Source organism: Anser brachyrhynchus (assembly GCF_964034855.1).
Source record: "Anser brachyrhynchus genome assembly, chromosome: 13".
Lineage (NCBI taxonomy): Eukaryota > Metazoa > Chordata > Aves > Anseriformes > Anatidae > Anser > Anser brachyrhynchus.
The window spans coordinates 5,249,011-5,273,916 of record NC_137708.1 but is presented as its reverse complement, the minus strand read 5'-3'; the positions used below and the strand labels follow the sequence as shown (position 1 = coordinate 5,273,916).

The window sequence follows — 24,906 nt, the reverse complement described above, 5'->3', positions numbered from 1 at the left end:
GAACTGATTAAAAAGTGTTTCAAGTTCAAACTAAATTGCATCACTGATGTGAAAATTACATTTTTCTTATTTTAGTGGTGTAAAAAAATCAGACTTTCGGCAGAAAAGTCGTTCCCTATTTCTATTTTACAGCAACTTAATTTTCCTTAAGGAAACCATGCCTTTAGAAAATCCTGAGAATAAATCAGATGGAAAACTCAAGAAGAAATACATGCGTTATTTGGTGCCAATCAAAAGGGACACCTGTTTATATTCCTACAGTAGTGTCTTAATTCTGCAAATATAATGAGAAGTGACATTTTGTAACACTAGTACATATTTGTGAAATAGGAAAAGATTAACAAAAGTCACACAAGATAATGTTTTTTACCTCCAAGTTTATTCTGACTGAGGTTCTGTGCTGAGGTTCAATCACCTTGTCACGTGGAAAGGCTGCAGCAGAAAACACACATACATACAGACACACAAAGCTCTTAACAGTTCTAATTTACTTAACCCAAACATAAAGTAAAAGGTAGCACTTTACAAATGATTACTGAATCTGCAGTAACGATCTGCACTGAATAGCAAATCAAATATTGCCACTGCAGATAAGCATATGTGGCCTCCCTGTCAGCACAGAAGAATTGGAGCCTGTTATTTCTTTCTGTTCTTCCTTTGTTTGTGTGTTTTGCAAGGACTGGACATCTTTTTTAGTACTCCCTTTATATTTTCTTTTCACCATGAGATACTTAAAAGATGTTCATTTCCTCATTGAATAGTAACTGGCCACTCATGATCTGCATTTGTACATTTTGGATCTCTAGCATCATCATGAGCCTGTACTTCCCATGTGCCCGCTGCCTCCTTTGCTTGGCCCCCTAGGGATTCTTGGTATACAGTAAACCACAATACTTAGTTACATGTTTTTTGCAAACTGTGATCATTTATTTATTTATTGTTACTTCTCACTTCTCACCAGTTCTGTATGACATATTTTCAAATGTTTAATCAACTGTAACTTTTAAAAAGATGACCCAGCAGCAGTTTTCGTTGCATATAAGTGAGGATAATAAAAGTAGAGTCCTCCCCTCCCGACACAAATCTCTAATATCCAACTGTAGTCCTATAACCTACAACTGATCCAAACCTCTGTCTAAAGCCAGGGAACAGGTTGGATCAGAAGGTGCCTTGTTGTGGACAGTCATTTCACCCCCCCCGGCTCATGGCTTGCTTCCCTGAGCCCCTGCATACGATTCCCTACTTACTCCATGTTACTGCCATAGCAAAGATTTTCTTGAAAGGGAAACAGGGAGATAGTATTCTCTGTTAAAGTTTGAAGCAACAAAATATTTTAAAAATCTGTTTAGTCTGATTATACTTGTAATAAAAGATTTTTTCTTCATTGTTCTTCACAGTGAACCTTTATTTCTAAGGAAAGGGCTTTTCTTGCTGTTTTCATTTCTAAATCAGTATTAGTTGTGAAAGAAGATAATTGGTTAGGTTTTATCTAAGGTTAAATGAAAAGTAAATTATTTTCTACCTGAGGTCCCATGCAAAAATATAGTATTGGAGATTATAGAGTCATGAGTTTAATCTTAGTCTCTAAGTAAAATATTATTGAATCATATATGGACAATAATAATAAAGATTGCAGAAATGATTATTTGATGTTTAAGGGCATTCTCATTGAAAAGTTGAATTACTTTAATGCAATAATCCTACACTTCAGACTTAGCTTTATGGATATAGCTTTATGAATATGTATTGCATAGCTGTTTTTCTTTCCTAACTTTATATAAAAAGTCTCATATGCTAATTGCCACTGCAGAGAATCTCTAATGAGCCCTGAATTTACTTCTAAATTATGCTCTCTTTTATTATGGACTAACCTTAGAACATTTTTTCCTCAGTGTTCATGAACAAAATTTATTGTTATCAAAGGTCAAATCATGTGGAAAAGTACAAATGAAAAAAAGCATTCTTGAACATGCAATAACATATTGACTCACTATCTGTATTTCTGCAAACAATATTCATTTTAATAACATTTTAATGTTAAGAACAGATGCAAAAATAGTCAGTCTTTCCTGACGTCTATTTTGGGTCATTCTGCTTCCAAAACTCATATGCAATGGTTGTCTCATGCTTGTGTTGGTGTACACAGTGTCAACCAAAGCACTAAAAGACTATACAAAATTTCAAGTTTTCAGTTTATGAAATTATAGTTTCAAAATCTTATTGTAAATAAAAATGTTTAGAAGAGTGGGGTCATCTAAAATTGTATGTGCGTATGTTAAAAATGACATACCTATCTACTTTGACCACAAGACTAACAGAATTTAGGCTAATTCTGTGTAGTGTCAGACCTCTCAGATTAGCTACAAAATTCCATTCTGCTGTAATGGTCTTTCACTAAAAATCAGAGAATTGCAGTATGTTGTTTTCATTAAAACAGCTTAATCCAGTCAACAACAGAAGTTCATGTTTTACAAGCCATTTCATTCCTCCCCTGTCATGAAGTGTTTTGGAAACATTTTGTGTATACAATGAGATTCTGTTGTATAGAGATTGCATGATATTCCATGGTAGATTTTCAAAGACATCTGCTGGATTTTGCTGAACAATTCTCAAAGGTATTGGCGAAAAATATGCATAGACAAGCAGTTTCAAGCAGTTTTGAAAATATTGGATTTCTATCTACGGAATTTGACATAAGTGATTTTTTTTTTTTTTTAACAAAGTTGCTGGAAAAGGCACCACTATTACTTGGAATGACTTGCTATAAATAGTGTAGAATAAAGTGTTTTTTTTTTTTCCCACACTTTTTTGTCTCCCATTTTTACTTATGTGATGGAACATCACTAATATAAAAAGAAGATAATGTAGAGTTGTAGTTACTGGATAAAAAAAGTACACAGCCTCTAGGCAGCTGTGGTTATTATCCTATAGCTAGGCCTAATTTACAAGGGAAGTCAAATTTAGCTTGTCTGTAAATCAGGAAAAAGTAATTTTATTGGCTATAACCCTGTTTCATTGCCATGGATAACTAATTTAAAACAAACCTCCTGCTGAGACCCCAAAAAATAAAAGGAAACAAATTGTCTTTGAACTTTCTACTTTTCCAGCAACAAGTTAGTACCTATATGGTTCTACTATGGCTCTATTATTACAATACCATAACATGCATGGTGCAGATCAACATTTTATGAAAAGTACAACCTTTTCCTTTAAAATCATCAAATTTAGGAGAAAAAATAAACAGAACTTTAATGCTTTTCTACTTGAAAAACTAGGTATTCAGAAATAACATACCCACATTGAGCCACTAAGCTTTTTTTTTTTTTTTTCATGTGAGCTTTGAACAAGCAATGCACATAAATGCAAATTAACTTACTGAGTTTCAGCTATTATAGTTCCTGTACACCTGACAGGTTACACTACCTGGAAATGATACTTAGCTTACACTTTCAGATATTATCTGGGATCATTTGTGACTTCGAGGAATTTTAAGTATTTTCTTTGTGAATTTTTGGTGGCTAAAATAGTTAATGCTGGCACCATGTTTCATTTTAACCATTTGCGTTCTATAAGCCATTTCTGTATGTTTGCAAATTTCTTTTCAGCATTATTTAAACTAGTTTCTTTGAGTGAAACAATGTGATTTAAGAAAAAAGCTAAGCTCATTTAAAATTTTATCATTTGTATTATTACCAAAATTATGCCCTATAAATAGAAGCCAAACAAAAAAGATGTGTGCTCTTAAAGAACAAAACAGTAAAACAGATGGAAGACAGGTGCAGACAAATTACGTAGCAGGATGGAATAAGAAAACACAAGGAATGACAAGATATCCAAAAAGCACATAGCTGACTGTTAAAAGCATCTCATCACTCAGGTAAGATGAGAATGACTTTCAGCTAAAAATGTGTGATTAAAAACTTTAGAAACAGTAGTTTCAATTGACTGCAGAAGCTGATGTGGGGTGAGACTGTGAGGAAAAGTGCTTCAAACAACCTTAATGAGAATACTGAATAAAACAAAGAGAATGGAGAAAATGGAAGCAGTGTTAAAGGTCTTTTTTTTTTTTTTTAAAGGCTGAGAGGCTTAACCCTTAATCATGTTTTTATTGTCAAGGGAAATATAAGAAAATGAAAGATGAAAGTGCAAAAAGTATACATAAATGTGGATAGGACAAGCAGAAGTCCTAATAGGAAGCAGATGAGAAACTTGTGCAAGTAATGAAGGATATTTGTGATGGAGAAAAGAATGTCAAACCAAAAGGATGGCATATATATACACCTCATGTTATCACTTTTTTAGTGTTGTTTTTTTTTTTTCCCAGAAGAAAATGACAACATTTATATATATATCTATGCAGGGATATAAAACATTCAATGGAAGCAAGGGAAGAACAAGAAGGGAGCATAGACTTGAGAGAAGTTTGAAACAAGTCCAAAAGACAGGGAGTGTGACATGCAAGAAAAGGCTGATGGCAGTATTAAATACATTCACTGAAAAGGAGAAACAACTTGCCTCAAAGAAAGAAGAGTGTCCAATAAAATAGTAAAGAGAAGATGTTTTGGTGCAGAGAAAACTTGTAGTAGGGCCATAGATTAAATGAAAACTTGAACAAGGAAATAAACAGCTCAAAAGAAATTCATCATTAGCTTGTAGGCTGAAGCATCCAGCATGAACATAGGATATTGAAGGGAGGAAAACAGAGAACCACGTGGAAATCTGCTTCTGCTAATGGGAAGAACTGATTAAAGAGTAAATATCAGTAAGTTAGAGCAAGAAAGAGATAGAAGCTGTTCGTGGTATCACTCAAGGGAAGAGAAAATATGTGAAGAGAGGAAGAGTTTTGGAAAATAAAGTAAAATTAATTTCAAGTAAGGTGTGTGAATATAACCTGTCCAATATTAAGTGATTCCATTTAAACTTAAAAAAAAAATAAAAAAAAAATGTTTGTTTTTAGATACTATTCTGACATATGTTTGGGCAGATCATAGTAGAGAAGAAGATTCTGGAGACTTGAAGTTAAAGGTCTTGATAGAACTTTCTTATAAATTTTCAGTTTATTGCTTTTTGATAAAACAGTCATTAAAAGTTCTCATAGAAACAGACCTGAAGATTCACTCCACTTTTTGCATATATTTCTATCCTACCTGTAATTGTAGTACTAAGCAATGTAATATTAGATGCAGTATAGTAAAAACACTGTGCAATTAAATGGTAATTCACTTTGAAAAGAATGTAGGACAAAATGACTTTATATTTAATTTAAAAATGCTTTCTCTTTAGACACCGGTGATTTCCATGATCTATTTCCTGTGCATAAATAAACAAGTATGCATACTGTAAGTGATCATGAATAAGTGACTTGTGATCTGTATATGACATAGAGGGTAAAAGATAGGAAAAAGGATAAAATTCTGAATCTGACAAGATCAGATAATGAAATTAGTAAGTATGGTTGAACAGTACTGACAGTACTCTGAATGCAAAGTTGATCCAAAATCTGAGCGTGAAGCCAGAAATTTCTAAAGGTCTCGTGTTTGGCAAAACATTTGATCATATTAGATCAACATTGCATATTTACTTGGGTTTTGCATCAGAATTTTTCTATCTCCAAACATATTACCTGAACTGGAAGTGATGTAAATCCCAAAGAACTGTAACAGAAGAAGATGTACATATTATAATGTAGGCCCCGCTTTCATTTAAATCAGAACCCACTCTCGGCAATGAGGATTCGGGATGAATCATGAGGGCTAACAGTCTTCTAAAGTTAACAGTCTCACTCAATCGACATAATTACCAAGAAAAAATGAAACAGGCTCTCAATATTAAAACAAACAAACAAAAAAAACAACCTACCACAATTGGATATATCTGTTCACATCAAAAAGGAATGTCACTTTAGTGAACTGATGAGAGAAGTGTACATTTGTATGAATACAAATGCTTATAAGTCTTGAAGTTCTTAAAAGTAGGATGCTCATATTTGTGACAATGCTGAAGTTACAGTATTTTGTACTACATGTTGAGCTATGTAAATCGAGCAGCATTTGGGGTACTTGGCTTGTTCCTCAGAAGACTAAGTCTGATAAAATTTTGTAATATTCCTCAGAAAGTGAGCTGTCTAATCTTCAGCAAATGGTTCTCTGCTCTCATTCTGGAGAGAGTTGCCAGAACTACTCCTGTTCATCCACATTACTACTTTAAAGATAGGCTATTTACAGAAATTTACCAACATTACAATCCTCAAGAAGGTTAATTGGAATTAACTAAAATGGATGAACTTTGAAGTGGATTAATTACATTATCCTAAGTCCTTGTATAGATATTCCTGTTTAAAATTAAAATGATCTTAATTTAGTTTAGCTTATTTCACTACTAAACTAAGGATAAAACGATTTAAGATAATTTCAGAACTCATTTGCATTAATTTTCCTGTGTACACATGTGTAAACAAGCACGAAGATCCTAAAACCTCATTTAGTTTCATTAAGCATATCAATAATACATCAGAACTGTAAGATTGGTTTTCAGACACAAGCTCTTCACAATGACATCATTTACAATGATCACAATCTATGAGCTTTGCAAAGTTTTAAAATCCTTCTTCAGATACGGAAATTCCTTTAACAGAAATTACTTTCTATACAATTGTACTAAAAAGTGGAAGAGAGCAAATGGAAAATGTTATAAACATCCTGATTTATACAGATTTCATCTTTGAATAATGGCATTCTAAAGACAGGAGTCTGCAAAGGTATTTCATACACAAAAGAAATATATACTTGGATTGCCATGTTGCTTTAAAACCAATAAGCCTAAAACACATGAGAAAATGTGGAATTCTGTAGCACACAATTAAGATCAAATAATTTTTTTAGCAGCCCTGGTAAATGAAGGCAGATTGCTTATTGAGGTTATTCAGCAAATAGGTGATGAAGGAGTTCTAATGAAGTCTAAACGTATAACTAAGATATTCTGAGTAAAACACTCGACATGCAGTAAGAAACAAGTCTGTATTCACTGTCACAGGCATTTCATCTAACAATTTTCTAACAGCTGTAATAAAAAAGACCTCAAAGAAAACTTATCATGATATTGTTTCTAGTAGAAATTTCTTTCATTTCTTTATCAAAATAGAGGAATATAGGGACTGTAAAAAATATATTTACATGAAAGAACTATTGAAATATTTGTAGCATGAGAAAATTTTCCAGTGAAAACAACAAGAGATCATAATAATACCACTAGTAAATTTAATCTTAGTGAATAAGACTACTGAAGGAGCAGTGCACTGAATTCAATCTTCAGAACCACAGTGTAATCATTAGGAAGATTTTCACCAATAAATACAAATTGCACTGTACCTCTCTATTAGCTGAATCTTACTAATTATGAATATAAAAATCATCGGAGTTGATACATATTTTTTATTATTGTTAGACTGATAAAAAATAATGTTTCTTAAAAATAAAAGTTTTGCTACCTTAGTTATGCCTTGAGTAAAGTTTTAACAACTCTGATTTCAAAATATTCTTTTCAAATGCAGTTTGAATTTCTGATTGTCTTGTATCCTAGGAAAAGGTATAGCTGGATGCAGTGTTAATAACAGGTAAGGAACAAGAATCAGGAGACCATGAGTATTTCTAAATCTACTTAGAGTATCTTGTGTGACCTCAAGCATCTAAACTCTTTGTATCTCATTTTCTCAAATTTTCAACTGAACACAGTATATGTTTGTGTATCTCTGTGATATATAAGACTAAAAAGAGATATAAAATATCATACAGTCGAATAAGATTTTTATTATGTACCATGAGACCATGAGACTCAGAGGAAAAAAATAAATAAATAAAATAAAATATTTTTAAAACTGGTGTGCTCACCATAGCATTCAGTTGCTCAGGCAAGGAAGGGGAAAATGACTAAAAAATCCTGTAGTCGTTACTGACAAATGAACTTGTAAAAAATAGTGGAGGTAAATTAGCCAGGAGTTAAAAGATAGTTTTGAAAAGACTCAGAATGCAGCATTTTCTTTTAGATCTCTGTCAGACTAGATGTTATTTCAGTTATGTTTTGCATCTTATCGCCATACACAATTTCTACTGTAGTTTTGAATTACCGTTATTCCTCCTCATCTCAGGCACACTAGTTTCGCAGAGCATTTGCTGTCTTTTCACCATAATCAGAGCACTGAGAGAAGAAAGAATAACATTAGTTCAGATTGCTGCTGGTCTGACTGCAATTATAAGACAGAGCTATGACTAGTTTGTGTTCATTAAATAGGAAGGTTACAGGTATCTTTGAACTGACACTCATTCTTTGTGTGCAAACATATTCTCTTTCATGTTCTTACCTCCAGAAGGTGTCTTTTAACTAAACTTTTGGAAAAAAAAAATGAATTGGCAGTACATGCTTCATCTTTCATAATATCTAATGTGAATTTTTTGAGACTTCTTAAAATATTTTAAAAGGAACATTTAAAAATTGGAAAAGTCAACTCATTAAGCAACATATCTATAGTAAAAACTTCTATCTCCCACTGAAGGCAATAACAACAGCCTCTCTGAAAATTTCCTCTAGACAATAAACAACCTTTTTGAGTTTGACACTTTCTGAAGTGACTGATTCTGACTTTTTCAGAAAGGTATTTTCTAGAAGTACTAGATATGTGGAAACATTGCAAAAAAAGGAAAGCATTCTAAATTCTATTTATTATGTTATATCCTTTTATGTCCTGAGATACTGTAGAAAAATAAAAAAACTTTCCTTGAAAGTCATATCACTTTTGCAATGTTTTCTCTACTTGTGACAGCTTAATTAAAAAATAAAACACTTCTGGAAGATCTGTACACTAACTGATTGTTAACTAGCAGGGCCCCTAGTAAAAATAACTAATCTGCATGCTCAAGTGATGCAGTTAATAGACATCTCTGTTAACTTATGTGAGGCAACCAACAGACATCTAAGTAAATTCCAGTTCAGGTGATAATTTTGAGTGGAACCTACCTTTGATTATTTTTGAACATCATTCACAGTAAGTACTATTCACGATTAACCCATAATCACATTATTCAGTGGTACATAAATGTTGCTGATTCTAGACTTCATGTACATAGAACAATGCAACAAACCAAAAAAAAGCACCAAAAAGCACCAAAAAAGAGCACCCCCAAAAAATGATCATTAACCTGCACATCAGCTATTCAGCACCAAGAAGATGAGTTAGAAGCAATATGGTAAGAGAAAAAGTCTTCCCATTACAATCCGATCTAAGATACAATTGAGGGATACCTGCTGCACTCAAAGATGTGTGCACATCCAGATTGCCTGTAGGTGCTCCAGATTCTTTGTGTTTGCTTTTTTTTCCTTTTAATTTTTATTTCCTTTTAATTTCCTATTGGCAATGTTTACACTTTACAGAAAAACTGAATCTTGATTCTTCATTCCCTTTGTTGCTGTCCATTCAGGTGGAGAATAGGCAGACATGTGTTGAGCTTGTTCTTATCTGAACTTCCTGGCTCAGAACTCCTCAGCCAGGAATGCAAAGTACAGATCCACAGTGATCCTGCAAATTATATCACTCTAATGCTCCTCATGCCTCAGCAGACTCAAGCTTTTTGATACCATGATATGCAGAACCAGAGAAGCCCTTTAAATACACCCATTTCTAATTCAGTAAAGAAAGAAAAAGAAGAAATGTTTCTTATAAGACTGTCTTTCCTGCATTTCACACTGAAACTATTTCTAAAAAGAGCAGAGATTTTTGCTCATTTAAAAATGAGTTATGTGATGATTACCTCAAGGAATATTAAGAGAAACATGAGGATAATTCCATCAAGGCTTTTAAAAATCCTGTATGCAATTTGTCTTTCTTTTCAGAGGGTTAAGAATCTAAACCGCGATGGCAGAAACAACCATTTATCTGCCATTGTTCATTCCTGGGAGTTATTCATAAGCCCTGCATTAGTTTTCAGAGGGAGCTAACTACCTCAACTTTTATTCCAAACATGTACTGTCTGCACTGTTCATTGGTTGGGTCATACACAATTTACTCTTTTATGCATTCTCATCTCATTTTTGCTTTCTTATTTAAATGCAGTATTATTTATTGTGGTGTAAAAAGAAAACAGCCTGAATCCAAGGTGATTGCTAAGACAAAACAAGCGATAAGTAGCTTTTGTCATTACTACCCCCATAGTATCATTATCTACATGCTAGTGCCTAAAGTCGGGAGAGTCAGAGGTGCTTGGGTTTTTTTCTAGGTCTTTATTTCTAAGGTAGTTCTCAACCTTTTTTAATTATAGAGATGTCGACAGCTCAAAGAAAGCAAGGAAATGAAGAACAAGAGTCATAAGCACACTACGGCAGTGTATTATATTGGCACAATGGATTTTAATTGCCATCATTGACACTTTTTTTTTCTTGCAATCTTTAAAATATGAAATATGGTATGTACAGTCTCCCATATGCTGTAGAAATCTGCAAACTGACCAATCAGTAGGAATCGTGTGTGCACACATATATTCTCTCACACACTAACTTTGGATGAACACAGTGTTAAGATTTAAAAAGTCAAGTACTCAGAGAGTACTGAATGCCTGAGCTAAGCTTTTCTTTGTAACCTTTGAGGTCTCTGTGTGTCTGCAGTATGATACAGGTTTTGATTCTATGGTATTGTGTGCAGAGAATTCATTTAATGCATAGTTCATTTTGTTAGTGTGTCTTCATTAGTGTGTGACTTGTTTCATTTTTATTGCACACATCAAACTCAACTCTCAGGACAGATCTGTTCACCTCTTGACGGGGGAATTATTCATCTCTCTACTACCTCTTCTATAACATTGATCACTGGGGTATCTGGCTTCACTAATATTAATGAGTCTGCTTTCAGAGAGGTTTTGTGAGATGAAATATGTGATGGACTAGAACTAAAGAAATTAAGGTAGAGAGAAATTAAGATTAAAGATACTCTCAAATTTTTGACGATCAGTCTGAGGCAGTTAGGACCTGGTAGCTCAGCATACTTAGAGCACCTTACAACAAAGCTTGGCAGGAAAAAAAAAAAATCTACAGAATCGTGTTTTTTTTTTTTTTTTCTGGAATTTATTGATTTAAAGAAATTTTAACATGTAATGAGAAAAGTAGTTTTAGTGATGCAATTAGATATAGTCCGTGCTTCACGCTTAGTTAAAGAAATAACAGAAAATTAAGTTGCAACCTACCGTCTATCCACCCTTTTATGACATAAAGGATCTTCATACACAAATTATATTAATCCTACCTGAAAAGTATTCCAGTCTGCACCTTCATTCCATTGATGGTCTAAAGTGTGCTAACACATGACATTGCACCATAAATCTGTGCATTACAAAGATTTATGAAGCCCTAGTCTGTACGTCATTAGCAGAAACTCAGCCATCAAGAAACATATAAATAAATTAAACAGATTGCTAAACAGAAAAAATAAAATAAGTGCAGTATCGCTAAGAAGAAAATATTGTCAGGATAAGAAAGAACAAAGACAGTCGTGATAAATGACTATTCATGTTATCCACTTTGCACAATATACATTCCACTTTTAAAAGTGGAATGCTTTCAAAACTTTTAAAAGAAAGGCTACAGAAGAACACGTTTACACTAAGGCAGGCTTTAAGGTTTGTCAGAATAGCTGCTAGTCATTCTACCAGTTTCTGCCTTCTCATTACATACTCTACTTTTGAATTTCTGCATGCATGACAGCCATTCTACTTATTTATTGAAAGTCTTATTTCTATTTTACTTCCTTCAGGAAAACATTTTATATTATCTGTTAAGAGAATGATGCGTAAACTAAGTTATACCGTGTACACATTGGACTACAAGGAAGCACTGCAACAGATACTCCACCTAATTATGAGAAGATATGGGGCAAGATAGGCCTTTTCTGGATCTTGAATTATTTCCCATTAAGCTACCTAATGACCCTAGGATATTGGTGAGTCCTAACCATTTTTTAATAATGGATATTATGACTCATCCATCCATCCTGCCATACTTTTCAATGCACCATTGAAAAGATAGGAAGCCATTTTAGTAAAATATCCTAATATATCCTAGCAATTTAACTTCTAATAAATTTTATTATTGCTTTTAATTCTTTTTTTTTTCTTTCAAGGATATTGATTTTGAGAGTACACTATTCTTGCAATTAGATACAACCGGTTTTTCAGTATGTAATCATTTTTGCTTTGTAACTTTTGTAGGAGACATACTGCCTTAATATAACCTCAGATCTCTCTGGCTCGTACAGATGTTAAAATAACAAGGACATAAATACGATACACAAGTGAGTGAATAGAAAATAAGACTGTATGTATAACACTCTAAAGAAATGGCTTTATTGTCTGACTTGTCAACACACTAAAACCTGAAGCTGCTACATACCTGCACACAAACAGCACTTACAAAGCGGTTAGGTGAAGCAGACAAAGGTAACATAGCTTTTCACTGGGTAACATGAAATGCCCTCACATTTTCTAGAAGAGTTCTCACAAACAGTCTACTAAGAAATACAGCAGGCATCTCCACAGAGGTCTCAGCAATCCATTTCTCAGCAAGCACATACTCCAGGCTCAGCAAAAGTATTCTGTAGAGAACATATTTTATGATCTGCTTCTCTGTGAAAATTTCCATAAAAACAACAAGCTTCTTTGGTTAGAAGACAGTGTTTTACAGGGCTAGATCACTGTTTGTTCTATCCATAGTACTTGTTTAAGCATTACACTGTGAACTGCTTCTCTTTTATTAACAATTTTGCTGCTGTTCTGCACATATTAAGCAGCTTCTCTAGCGATGCAGAAACAAGGCATTAAACCACAAGAAGAAATGTTATCCTAATATTATCACAAAAAGTATATTATATTTAATATTCACAGGAGGGGAATCAATATCGATGTTTAGTTCTTTTGGGGAGATATAAAGTGTTAAACACTACATGGAGTTTTGTCGGTACCTTTTCTCAGAACTAATGCTGATTGCTATATATATATAACCTAGTTAAAATTTCTGTTCTATTGTCATATTTGTTACAAGTCATAGTTTTTTTTTTTTTTTTTTTTTTAAATCTCAAGTTATCTTTTATTTTTTGGTGTACTTAGAGTAAGAAATTGACATTTTTTCTTATGTATCAGCAGGGTGGTACAAGCCCTTTTTTTATGATCTACATGAAAACATGGTCATTATTGTAATCTGGATCTTATTTTTAGTACACACAGAATTCCCCCCCCCCCAGTGTCCTTCAAACTGTAACTTATAATTATCAATGCCGGAGTAAAGAGCAAATTCCTGCCAGAGAATGTAACAAACTAAGCATAGTGCTTGGTTAATGCACTAGAGTAGAAATAGTTATTTCTTATGATTCCATCAAAATTAAATGGGATTTAAATGACTTGAAGACCTCAGGTACAACTCCGGAGCCAAGATGTTTTGTTTTAGATACCTTCATTGTACACACCAACATTGTAGTCAATATTGCCTCATAACCTTTTCTGGGCATTAGGAAGAATAACCCTCAAAAAATTTATATTTTGAAGTGATTGTTGTCTTATCCTATCTGTGATTTAGATTAGAATGGTTTTTAAGAAAGCACTAGAAAAGCTGATTCATAAAGAGTAATTCAAACCAAATCCAAACACCTCTGGAACCACACAGATGTCCTTATGCACCAGATCACAAAGATCTGTCATGAAACAAAGTACCTATTCCTCCGAATGACCTAAAAATTGGTAAGAATGATTTAGGAATTACCTGTTTCATTTCTCTTTCTAGTCACTAGAACACAGATATTTTTTTCTGCATGTATACTTTTTTTTTTTTCTTTTAAGAGAAATAATAGCTTGCAGTGTATATAGCATTTAAGATGCCAGAAGCATCTCTTCTTTCCTAAGGAATAATAAGTTTCTGCACCAGCATGGGTATCTGAAATACTTAGAACCATTATTGATTTTACCATGTATAAAACAGCTGAAGCATTAGACAGCAGACATTCCTAGTCATAAACATTACAAGGTATCTCTGTATCTTCAGGAAATACACAGTGCTGTTGTTAATGCAGCTGATTATTCACTTTGGAATCAGAGTCCTGGAAGTGTCCTTGGTATCTGCTTCTACATACTTCAGCTGCAATGACTATCAGAAGGGTAAGGCTACTACTGGGTATTACAATGCAATGCCATTTTAAGCACATACCCGAATACGTCATCTTGCTGGGGAATTATCTTTGTAATTGCAATTGCAAATCCATCCTACCTGAAAGTATCTGAAAATTTTAGTAGCCTTATTAGACATGAGAGAGTCAAGCAACCTCAGTGGCACTGTGCTTGTGAAAAGCACCCTTAAAAAACAGCTTAACTGACCGTATCACCTCATTTACACTTACGGCATCCCTAACTATAATTAAAACGAACAAGCAAACAAACAAACGCTCAGAAGTTTAATGTCCTTGTTTTAAATCATGCACTGTATTGGGATTAGGAAACAATTATTCTTCCTCTTTTAGGTAAACAGATTATCATTCTACTAATTATTCTCAACAGAATAGAAGAGATGAGAAAATAATCTAAAACTTTTCCTGATGGAGTTAAACCCATGACTAGGCTTAATAGGCTCATTATAATGATCAACAGCATTTGCCTTGCTACTTCCAGAAAGAGAATTGTTCCTAGGATAACATTTGAAGCTGACTTCCAATACACAAAAATTTTGTTGCTGCCTATATCATCACGCAAAATGGAATAATCTCTGTGTAGTTCTGTGGAAAGAAAGTTCATTTAAATTTATTTATTTATTTATATGATTTAAGGGTAGCTTATGTACAATTTGGGGCAGTTTAGAAGCATCTGACCTGGGCAAAGAGATACCTGAGCAAATTTGGGTAATGGAGCAGGCTACGGGTATTAGCAGGGAAGGGTTATAATGTTCCCAGTACGAAAGCTAGCATGGCAGGCAGCTCAAGGCTGTTCCATATGAAGGTGTCCTTTGCAGCTGTTGATGGGTTCTGACGGAATTATGAAACAATTAGCACTCTACTATCCAAATTTCTAGGTTTTAATAAGAACTATACTTGAAACTGAGGAATATTTACAAGTGCTGACTGAATATCAAGTGGACTGACTCATCAAGAGCAGAAATGCAGTACTTGTACTTTTAGAGATTTCATTTTGTGGGAATGATTGAATCAGTCTCCATATAGTTAGAGGAGTCAGAAATTGCTTATGGACTGCATGACAGTATATAAAAAAAAAAATTAAATTAAGAAAATTAATACAGAAAAATTAATACAGATAGCAGATAGCTGTGTGAACAAGAGCCTCCATCGGTCCTTTTCTTGTTCTACAACTCAGTAAGTACCCACATCAAAGTTATCTTTAGTTTACCGCTGCAATGATTAGAAATTAAGTTGGAACTTGTTATAGGAATTAATGAAGTACAAGATCTTACTCACTGGGTGGGTTTTCCCCAGAAACCTACAATACTGATTACAAAACTCAATTAATAACACTTTTAACGTTCAGTAATTTATCACACTTAATATTTTGCTATCATTTTATTTCTTTAATTATTTTCCTTTTTTACAACTTCATTTTCACCAACATTAGCTAACAGACAAATAAAAAAGATAAGAAAACAATATTTTAGGTCCCATTAGGATTTTCATTTAATCTTAACAGAATACTTAATATATAAACGGTATTATGCAATGATGGGTCACAAGACCAAATATATAAGTAGATAAAATAATTACAGAATGGTTTTTCAGTGTTTGTTCATGCAGTTTGGTTTAGAATTCTTTCTGTTTATTGTAAAGTTCTCCTAAAACACAACTCTGATGCTGACTTCTTTCATCTAAAGCAACAGGTAATTCCCCAAATCCTTCATGTGTTACACTGTCCAGTCCACCTTCAAATGAGTAAAGAAAAATTTACTCATTTCTAAAGCCATATATGTTATTCATATGAAAACAAACTAATTAAACCAGAGCCTGGAACTAGACAATAATATTTGTAATTAAAACCAACTGTGCTATTGAAAGTCATCAGTTCTGGTAGCATTGCAGAACATTGCAAAGTTGATACTTAAGTTTATAGTGAGAACACCATAAAGATGAACTGCTTACAGAAATAAATAGAAAGTAGATAGAAGTAATTAATAGAGCTTTTGTTTAAAGAAAAAATACAAACCCAAGAAGAAGGAATGTTAAATGAGGTAAACTGCCTACTAACAGATTACTTATATTGATTCTTTAATTATGGAGTTACCATAGTCAATAAACATTGGTTAAAACCAGTCAAAATAATATGAACAGTCTTGTGATTAAAGAACCTGACTACAGTAAGAACAATTTATTGCTATTTCCTCTCCATTGTAGAGAATCTAAATTATAAAAGTGTTTTATTAAGTCTTTTTCTGCCTGTTTCCACCTTTAAAATGGAATCCAATAACAACCAACACAAGAAGCTTTACAGAGATTAACTGAATAGTGTTGACAAAGTATTTGATAATGTAGGAAAAATGATAATGTAGGAAAAAAGGTCATAAGGTCAAGAAGAAAATTTACCAAGCTTTTTTTTTTAAATTCATTGCAATAAGATTACAATCAGAAAAAAAAAAAAACACAACACCAATGTGATATTACAAAGCATTTCTGCCATTTCCACTAGAAACTGCAGAAATACATAATTGAGATAGTACAAGGAAAGATCAGAGAGAAAAACTCTCAGTCGTTACCAGTGGGCAAAGGATAAATTCTAGAAATGACTGTTATTTTACTATTTTTTATTACTTGATCTACAAGAGTAAATGAGCAAACTAATGACAGAAATTTAGTATTTCTCCCCGTGCATGTTAGACCAAATAATAGCTGCTGAACCATAACTACTTGAAGTCAAATATCCAAATTTAATTAGTTAACATCAGACTGTCAATTCTGCTCAGCCACAACCCTGCAAATCAGAAAGTTTTATAATGTATATGGTATGTAGTCATATGTTGAAAATAATACTTATTTACAGCAAAATATACCAAAATTCACAATGATTATTTCATTCATTCTATGGCTTATATTCTGCAGCAGAAATAAACTTTAAAATACTTAAAAGCATTGAATTCCCTAGCATAATAACAAAAAAGTACCTGTAGAGAGGTTTGCATATGGAGAACAATGAAAAAAAGTTTTCAATTTGGTTTTCTACTGAATTACTGAAGAGTAAATTTATTTAAGTCACTTCAATCCACATTTACATACACTACATCATGAATTAACCAGCAACTTTTCTCATGAGTGGGCAGAACACATTAAAGCAACCAGAAACACAGTTTGATTTGTTTTCTCCTGTACCCACATTGATTAATATCTATACCACCATGCATTTGGTTCTGATGCGTGCCATGTGTCCTGTCTGAGAACACATTATTTGATCTAAGGAAAAATTATCCTTATTCTTTTCCATTGATTTTAGAAGAGTTTTGATTCTTTATGCTGGAATTCTATTTCTTCAAAATATAAAAAACAGCAGCCATTTCACTGATCATATTTTTGTTTGTTTGTTTGTCAAAACCAAAACATCCACAAAAACTTGAAGACTTTGACAGTGAAATAACAAAGCATTTACTTAACATAATTTCAAAATGCATCTTCATTGTGTTTATTAAATGAAAAAAGCAAAAACAAAACCAAAAACTTGATATTGCAACAACAAAATATATTATTTTACCCCAAAGTACTATTTTCATTTAACTTCAGTGAGCCAGGTTTTTTAAAAAACCTTTTTTTCTGAATTTTTATTTAACTATATATAAGCTATTTGAACACCTCAAATCCTTTTCTGGCAGGTCTTAACTGGGCTTGAAAAATGACTTACTGTGACAAATGAACAGTTCATCAGACTATCTGACAGCACATGAATAAGGACTGATGCATATCTCAGTCTGGAATATTAATTGAAAAATAGAACTTCCAGGTGTTTTCAACACTGGGTTTAGAGAGGATAGTCTTAAATAAACATTAAAAAGTACCAAAAAATTAAAAAATATAAATACTTAATAGTATTTGGTTGTCACCATTTAAGAGTAATAGAAAGTAATAAGATAATTTAGAATAAAAGATAATTAAAAATTTGACCTCCTTAAACATGAAAACAGTCAAGTTGCAAAGAATCATGTTAGTCGTCTTCTGTGAAATCCAAATAAAAGCTTTGTGATTGGAAGTTGTAATAACAGAGGCCAATTTTATCTTTCTAAGCAATCATGTGAATCAATATCTTGCACATATACATTTTACTCATTAAATACATGTTTAGAGCTCTATTTCCACTATAAGACAATTGCTTATTTCAGTGAATAAGAAGTGAACCAACACTGCTGATTAAGAAGTGGCAGGAAAGCTGCAGTGAATCATAAGTCAATGTAGCTCTTTTGTCAACGTCTTAAGAAAAGCCTAGTTTGTGGCCAGCTACTTAGTTCCTCTATGATTTTGTTTTGGAGGAATTCTCTCCTGGTTTGTTGATGGGTTTTACAATACATAAGATATGCAAGGCAGAAGTTGTGTACAATTACCGTAAAACTGGGTCAAAAGATAACTCTTTTATAAAAAAATAAAAAATAAAAAAAAACTACACAAATGCACAACGCATTACCCAGGGCAAGTGAAAATAAATATGAAGTGCCATACCTTGCATTAAATAAACTAAGCTGGTTAGAGCAGCAACACTCTGGAATTATTTATTAGGTAAAGATTATTGCTTGGTTGCATAAAGAATGCACTGTAAGCATTGTGGAGTTTTTCAGAAAGAAGAAAACAGAATTGCACTCCCCTAACAATGTACTAAAAATTGCAATAAAGAATGTGGCCTGGACATACTGGCCAGGAACTGAAAAAGGCTCAATTCAAGATTATTGAGAGATTCATGGATATTTATATTAAAAGATGACTCCAAGGCATGAGTAAATAAGGAAATGTAAGTACATTTCTACCATACCACCTGTAAGCAGATGGGAGAGAATTCATTATCAAACAGAGTTGAGTGTAAAATGGATTTTTGTTCCTGTAAAGGAACATCACACAAATTACCAGGGAAACACATGAAGATTTCTAGGGTAACAAGTGAAGTTAAAACAGTGCACTGTTTGGATAAAATTAGGCTGTCTCAGAGTTTACAGTGGTATTTTTGCAATGTTTATGAGCTACCAGATGAAGAATGTTGGTGAGTCCTTTTGCCTCCAGTGTCTTCTTAGCCCCTATGGTTCATTGCACCTTGAGTTTATCTCCCTTGGGAACTTATTATGCAGTAAATAAGGCTGCAAATTTATAGGGCACTCTGCACTTATTCCACTTACAGACACTGTTAACGTGCCATAAGAATCCCCTGTAAGAGTTCACTCTCCCTTTTGAAACCAAGTAACAGTAAATACAGACAATCTGCATGGGGAATTAGTACAGATCACTAAATGTGACGTAGCTTTCTATCTAAATTTACTTCTTTCAAATACAAGGTTATCTATGTAGAAAGAACCGTAGACTTCCATCTATATGTGCTGGAGCACTTGCCGTATGTAGATACACTGTGCTCAGATTTCCTAGCCCCAGGAGCTGCCATTAACTAGTGCCACATGTAGTATGATTAGATGTCATTGTACTGTAGGCATCAGAATTGTCCCTCCTTATTAAAGAACCAAAACAAATATAAATCAAAACAGAAGTAAATATAAGTATAGATAACATGAACAATTGCAAAATAGAAAAATATTTAAACATAAGTATAGAAAACATGAACTATTGCAAAATAGAAAAGTATTGCCCTCAGAGCTGTTTTGTGCTTCCATGTCTTAGAAAACAATGTGTACCCACTAGAGTGCCACGTCCAGTAACGTTACCTTTGATTTGTTCCTACAATTAATGATAACAATGCTAAAACTACAGAAGTTTTAAGAGCTCAGGCATGAAATGGGAACTTAGTTGTGATTCCTGTCCCCGCTAAAGTTTCTGCTTTCCACTGGTGCTGGAAGCTACAGCAGTAGGTTTTCTTTCTTTTCTGAAGCAAGTTGAACACTTGCAAATGTTACAACTCAGCAGACTTTCATGTCTTATCCAAAAGCAAAGCCTTAAGATAGAAATTGCAGGAATATATTTGTTAGGCAAAAATTCATAGGTACTTAGCACTGCACAGAAAAGACAATTTCACTTAGAGTTCCTATGAGAACTTCAGCTGGGATGGTATCTTACAGACCATAACATAGCCTTAATAAGCCCTTGAATCTTGCATTCCTTGCTCTGCCTCAATTCATTTCATTTATTAAAGTATCAGCTTGCAAATGCATTATGGAAAAATGAACACAAAGCAGCAGCAAGAGTTTCAAGTATTTCTATAATTTATTCCTGCAGAGAAAACAAACAAAGAAACAAAGAAACAAACAAAACAAACAAACAAAAATAGAAAATATAAGAAGTTTCAAATGAATAAGTGGAAAATATCCAAAAAAGTAATCTCCAAAGTTCAACATTAATGCTTAGAAGAGCCTCATTATTCTTTCTAGAACTCCCTACATTAAATTTGAATGCATGTGAATGGTAGTACCAAGAGGGCATTGTTCTTTATTATCTGTCACAAGTGACCACGTTGTGAAATCAGAGCCAGAAGTTAAATTTTTTCATCAATTGTGTGGAAAAGCAAAATTTTCCAGGCTGTTAATGTTAATGATTCAAGTTTATAGAGAAAAACAGGAAGGTGCAGAAATATTTAAAACAAAGCAGTACCATGTTAGCACTCCTTAATCTACATGACTTTATGATTTTAATAGTGATAACTGACCTTAAAGTGTTTTTTTTTTCAAATATTTCAATATGGTCTATCAGTTTGAAAGTAGAACCGATAGCCTTTCTGCACTGTGAGATCAATATACACATATACAAATTATTTGAGGATAATTCAGCTCATCATATTATTTGTGGCATTTCTGAAAGAAGGATGTGAAAATACTCAGCTGAAGGCTTTCCAATAAAATTTGAAAGGAGTTATGAGAATTGGATGCATCTTTCCTTTTATAATATACGCTACATCACTTCTCCAAAGCTATTGCCATTCTCAAATGAATATTTCTGATTATTTGTAACAGAGTAAGGATCAAGGAGCATTACAAACTGGACATAGGCAGGACAGAGCTGCATCCCAAGATACAATGCTAGTAGGCAAAATCTGAGATTTCTTTCATTCTATTGTTAGTGACCTAGTCCTGACCTGTCTGTAAATGTGAGAGGCAAATACGTCTGCTTCCAGCACAGTCCAAGGCCTTTGACAACCATATACCAGGTAGTCATACGCGACTGAATATGTCTATCTACTTGCTGAGCATGGTTTATACTGCAATCCATAAACCTGTCTTCTGACATCTTCTGAGAATATTCTTTTTCTCCCTCATCCTCAGAACTGATGGAATTTATCTTTGTTACTTTATGTTAAGTATGCCTGTTACTCATCAACTATATTTCAAAATTGGTTAAAACATGCAAAATGAATTCTGTGAATCAATTCCAGCAGTAGTTGTTTAATAACATACACAATCTGCAGCTAACTCCATAGTAATCGGATAAGTACAGTAGTTGTATATTTCTCAATATGATGTGGTATCTTTATGTATCTGCGAGACATTGTTACCTCAGGACCAATTGCAAAACAGAATTAAGTAGATTGTTTTGATTTTGAAAAGGACTAAGCCACAACAAAATGGGAAAAAAAAAAGATAAGGAAAGTGTGCACATGTACATTTCCTGTGACTTCTGCTTTGCAACTGATCATTTACAACTTCAGTAGGTACACAGTAAAAGAGAGTAAGATAGGATACATTATTTAAAAAAAAAATAGTATAAAGCTACTGGAATTTGGAATAGCTAAAAGTAAAACAGGCGGTTGCAGATCATTTTATAAGAAGTATTTTTTGGAGTATTTTGTACAATACTAGAGTGATTTACAATTAGCAAATACTGATTACTTTCACTATGTCAGTTCAAGATAAGCATAAGAAAAACATTTTTTTTTTCATCAGTACCACTGGGACTGTAATTTTTAAAAAAGCATTTGAGATTTTCAAATAAATTCATTTTAAATCAATATATTTTCATTCACTTCCAGTGGCACTGAAGTTTTCACTCTGTGCTACTGGAGTTGTGTTTAAAAGTACAGTAAATATACTGAAGTAAATATACTGAATATATTCTCTGTTTTAGATAACATTCCCACTTCCTTTTCCTTAAAGACTTGACAAATTACAACAGTATACTTAATAAAAGAAATCGTGAAGAGATGACAGATGTTAAGGATACGTATGTAATAGAACAGTATAGTTCATATATGTATGTGTACTATAAGTTCTGTCTGAAAGAAATTCCAATCCAGGGTGGAAACAAAGTAAGACAAAAGCACTAAGATGATATCATACTCTTTAAAAGTGTGTTTGGTGGGAGAAAGCATAATCATTTCTTCCAATTCATGTGGTCAGCAACGTCATATTCTACTACTAAATGGATTAATGCAAATCTACAAATATAATCAAAACTGTAAAACAAATGTAAAGGCTGTTTTCTTATATAGTCCTGTTCCTTTCTACCCATGATAGCCTCTGTAAATCCCAATGTTCTCCACCTGCAATTCTTTTGCTGCAGTGACAGTATTCGGATAAAAAAAAAAAAAAGATAAACAAACAAAAAAAAGAATTTAATTCAGCTACTTCCTCCCATTCTCAAACACTTTTAAGATGAGCAAAATCTCTATTGGCAAAAAGGTTAAGTCAGTACTTTGAAGATAAAGATAGTTTTATCTAAATCATTATAAAAAATAGTTTTCTTTGTAGAGATACACAACCGTCAGACGTCATACTGAGCCTTCTGTATTCCAGACAATATAGTTTTAAAATTATAAGCTGTGAAATCAGTCAGAACATGTTCCAAAACCACTGAGTACTCAAAACAAAAGACTGAAATTAGCTCTACAATGAAAAGGTGAATAAAAGTTACTCTGTAATGGCAGACTTGTTAAATACTTGATGGGCACCTCTAAAATAACCCACAGGACACTCCAGGTGACTGCAAAATCATATAGTGCTGCATTCGCCCTTTGAGTCCACACTGTGACATAGATTATATATTTAGAATTTCTGTAGTCCCTTATCATATATAACAATTCAAAAGACTGGGATCTGCAGCAGTCCCAACATCTTCCTGCCAGTCTTGACACTAGCTAGAGAACTTCTAAATATTGTGATTAAAAGTCTCGGCAAAAGTTGGAACTGGCACAAAAATGAAGAGTGATTGTTCATTACATACAAAATGTTATCTATCCTATTTAATTTTGGTATCTCTAGAGCTGGGAAAGTTTACCTGTACTTGTACCTTCAGATGGGAAATCAGGTCTTGTTGAGCTTTTGGTTTTAAATTATTTGGCTATTTCAAAATTAGTAAATTCTCATATTATATATATAAAAATCATAATTAGTGCTGCAAGCATAGCACACAAGGCAAAGATGAGATTCAGATATGGGAGTCTTTAGAGATTTATCACAATTATGAGATATTGTGCGTTATGAAGTATTAGGAGCTAAATCCATAAAATACATGGGTTTTGCCCTGAGCATTTTTAATGGGTTAAAAGACATTTCACAGAAAAAAGCAATTAGTGAGCATGTTTGGAAATTGGTAAAACCATCTTGATATGGAGTTGAAGATGCCAGAGGGTTCAATTTTAATCTTTTTGATGTTCTGAAGTTTAGTTAACGATAAATCTCTTTCTGTGGGAGTTCTGCATCTATGTATATCGGGCAGCAAAAGTATGTCTGTGTCCTTATCAAATACCTCCCTCCCCCAACATCTTTCTAAGTGTCATGGATAGTTACTAAGATGAGGAAATATCATTTAAAAATATTAGTGATAAATAAGACAGAAAAGTTATATTCACAACTGCAAATAGGTCAACAGATAAAAGTACATTTTGCATATCGAACCTTTCTGAGATGCTCTTCAAGATGTGAGGTCTTGGGTAGCACTCCAGTAATGTCAGCTAAAATCCCACCAAAATCTGGGGGATCTTCAGATTATATCATCTTAATACTATTCATAGAATCATAGAATCACGGAATGGTTAGGGTTCGACCGCCCCCATATTAAAGAATGTCTTCCTAATATCTTATCTAAATCTCCCATCCTTTAGTTTAAAGCTGTTACCCCTTGTCCTATCACTGCAACTCCTGACAGAGTCCCTCCCCAGCTTTCCTGGAGGCCCCCTTTAGGTACTGGATGGCCTCTACAAGACCTCCCCAGAGTCTTCTCTTCTCCAGGTTGAACAAGACCAGTGCTCTCAGCCTGTCTTTGTAGGAGAGGTGCTCCAGCCTCTGCGCATCCTGGAGGTCTTCTCTGGACCCGCTCCAACAGGTCTCGTGCGGGGGGCCCAGAGCTGAGCGCAGCACTGCAGGTGGGGGCTCACAAGAGCAGAGCCGGGGGGAGAGTCACATCCCTTGCCCTGCTTGCCACACTGCTTTGGATGCAGCCCAGGATACTGTTTGCAATAACTCATTGTTATTGCAATAACTTGCACAATTGCATTATTATTGCAATAACTCATTAGCTTTCCACGTGAAAATTAAGATTTTAACCTTTTACTGTAAAAGGAGGTGAAAGAAAAAACAAATCCTCTCTCACACAAGAAAGGCATTATTTCTCATATTTTCCTTTTTTTTCAGACATCATCTCATTATTTGGATCATAGTTTTTGAAAGCCCATCTGCTCTTTTAAAAAATAAGTTTACAATTCAGCTCAATATTTTTACTGAATATCAAATATATATATCAAATAATAAGAAAGCAGAAATATAAAGTTGTAATAC

The 24,906-nt window shown here is 33.5% G+C and overlaps 1 protein-coding gene across 9 annotated transcripts in view; it reads right to left on the bottom strand.

Moving 5' to 3' along the window:
* The window catches only part of PCDH11X (protocadherin 11 X-linked), a 484,442-nt gene that overhangs the window by 75,418 nt on the left and 384,118 nt on the right, over positions 1-24,906 (bottom strand). The window contains exon 7 of one of the 9 annotated variants that reach the window (XM_080553201.1): positions 458-8,193. The exons of the other annotated variants lie outside the window; for them this stretch is intronic. Within the exon in view, the coding sequence (XP_080409327.1) occupies positions 8,186-8,193 (8 nt within the window). The 3' untranslated portion in view covers positions 458-8,185. Of the gene's footprint in view, positions 1-457; positions 8,194-24,906 lie in introns of those variants that run through there. 9 annotated transcript variants of the gene reach the window in all.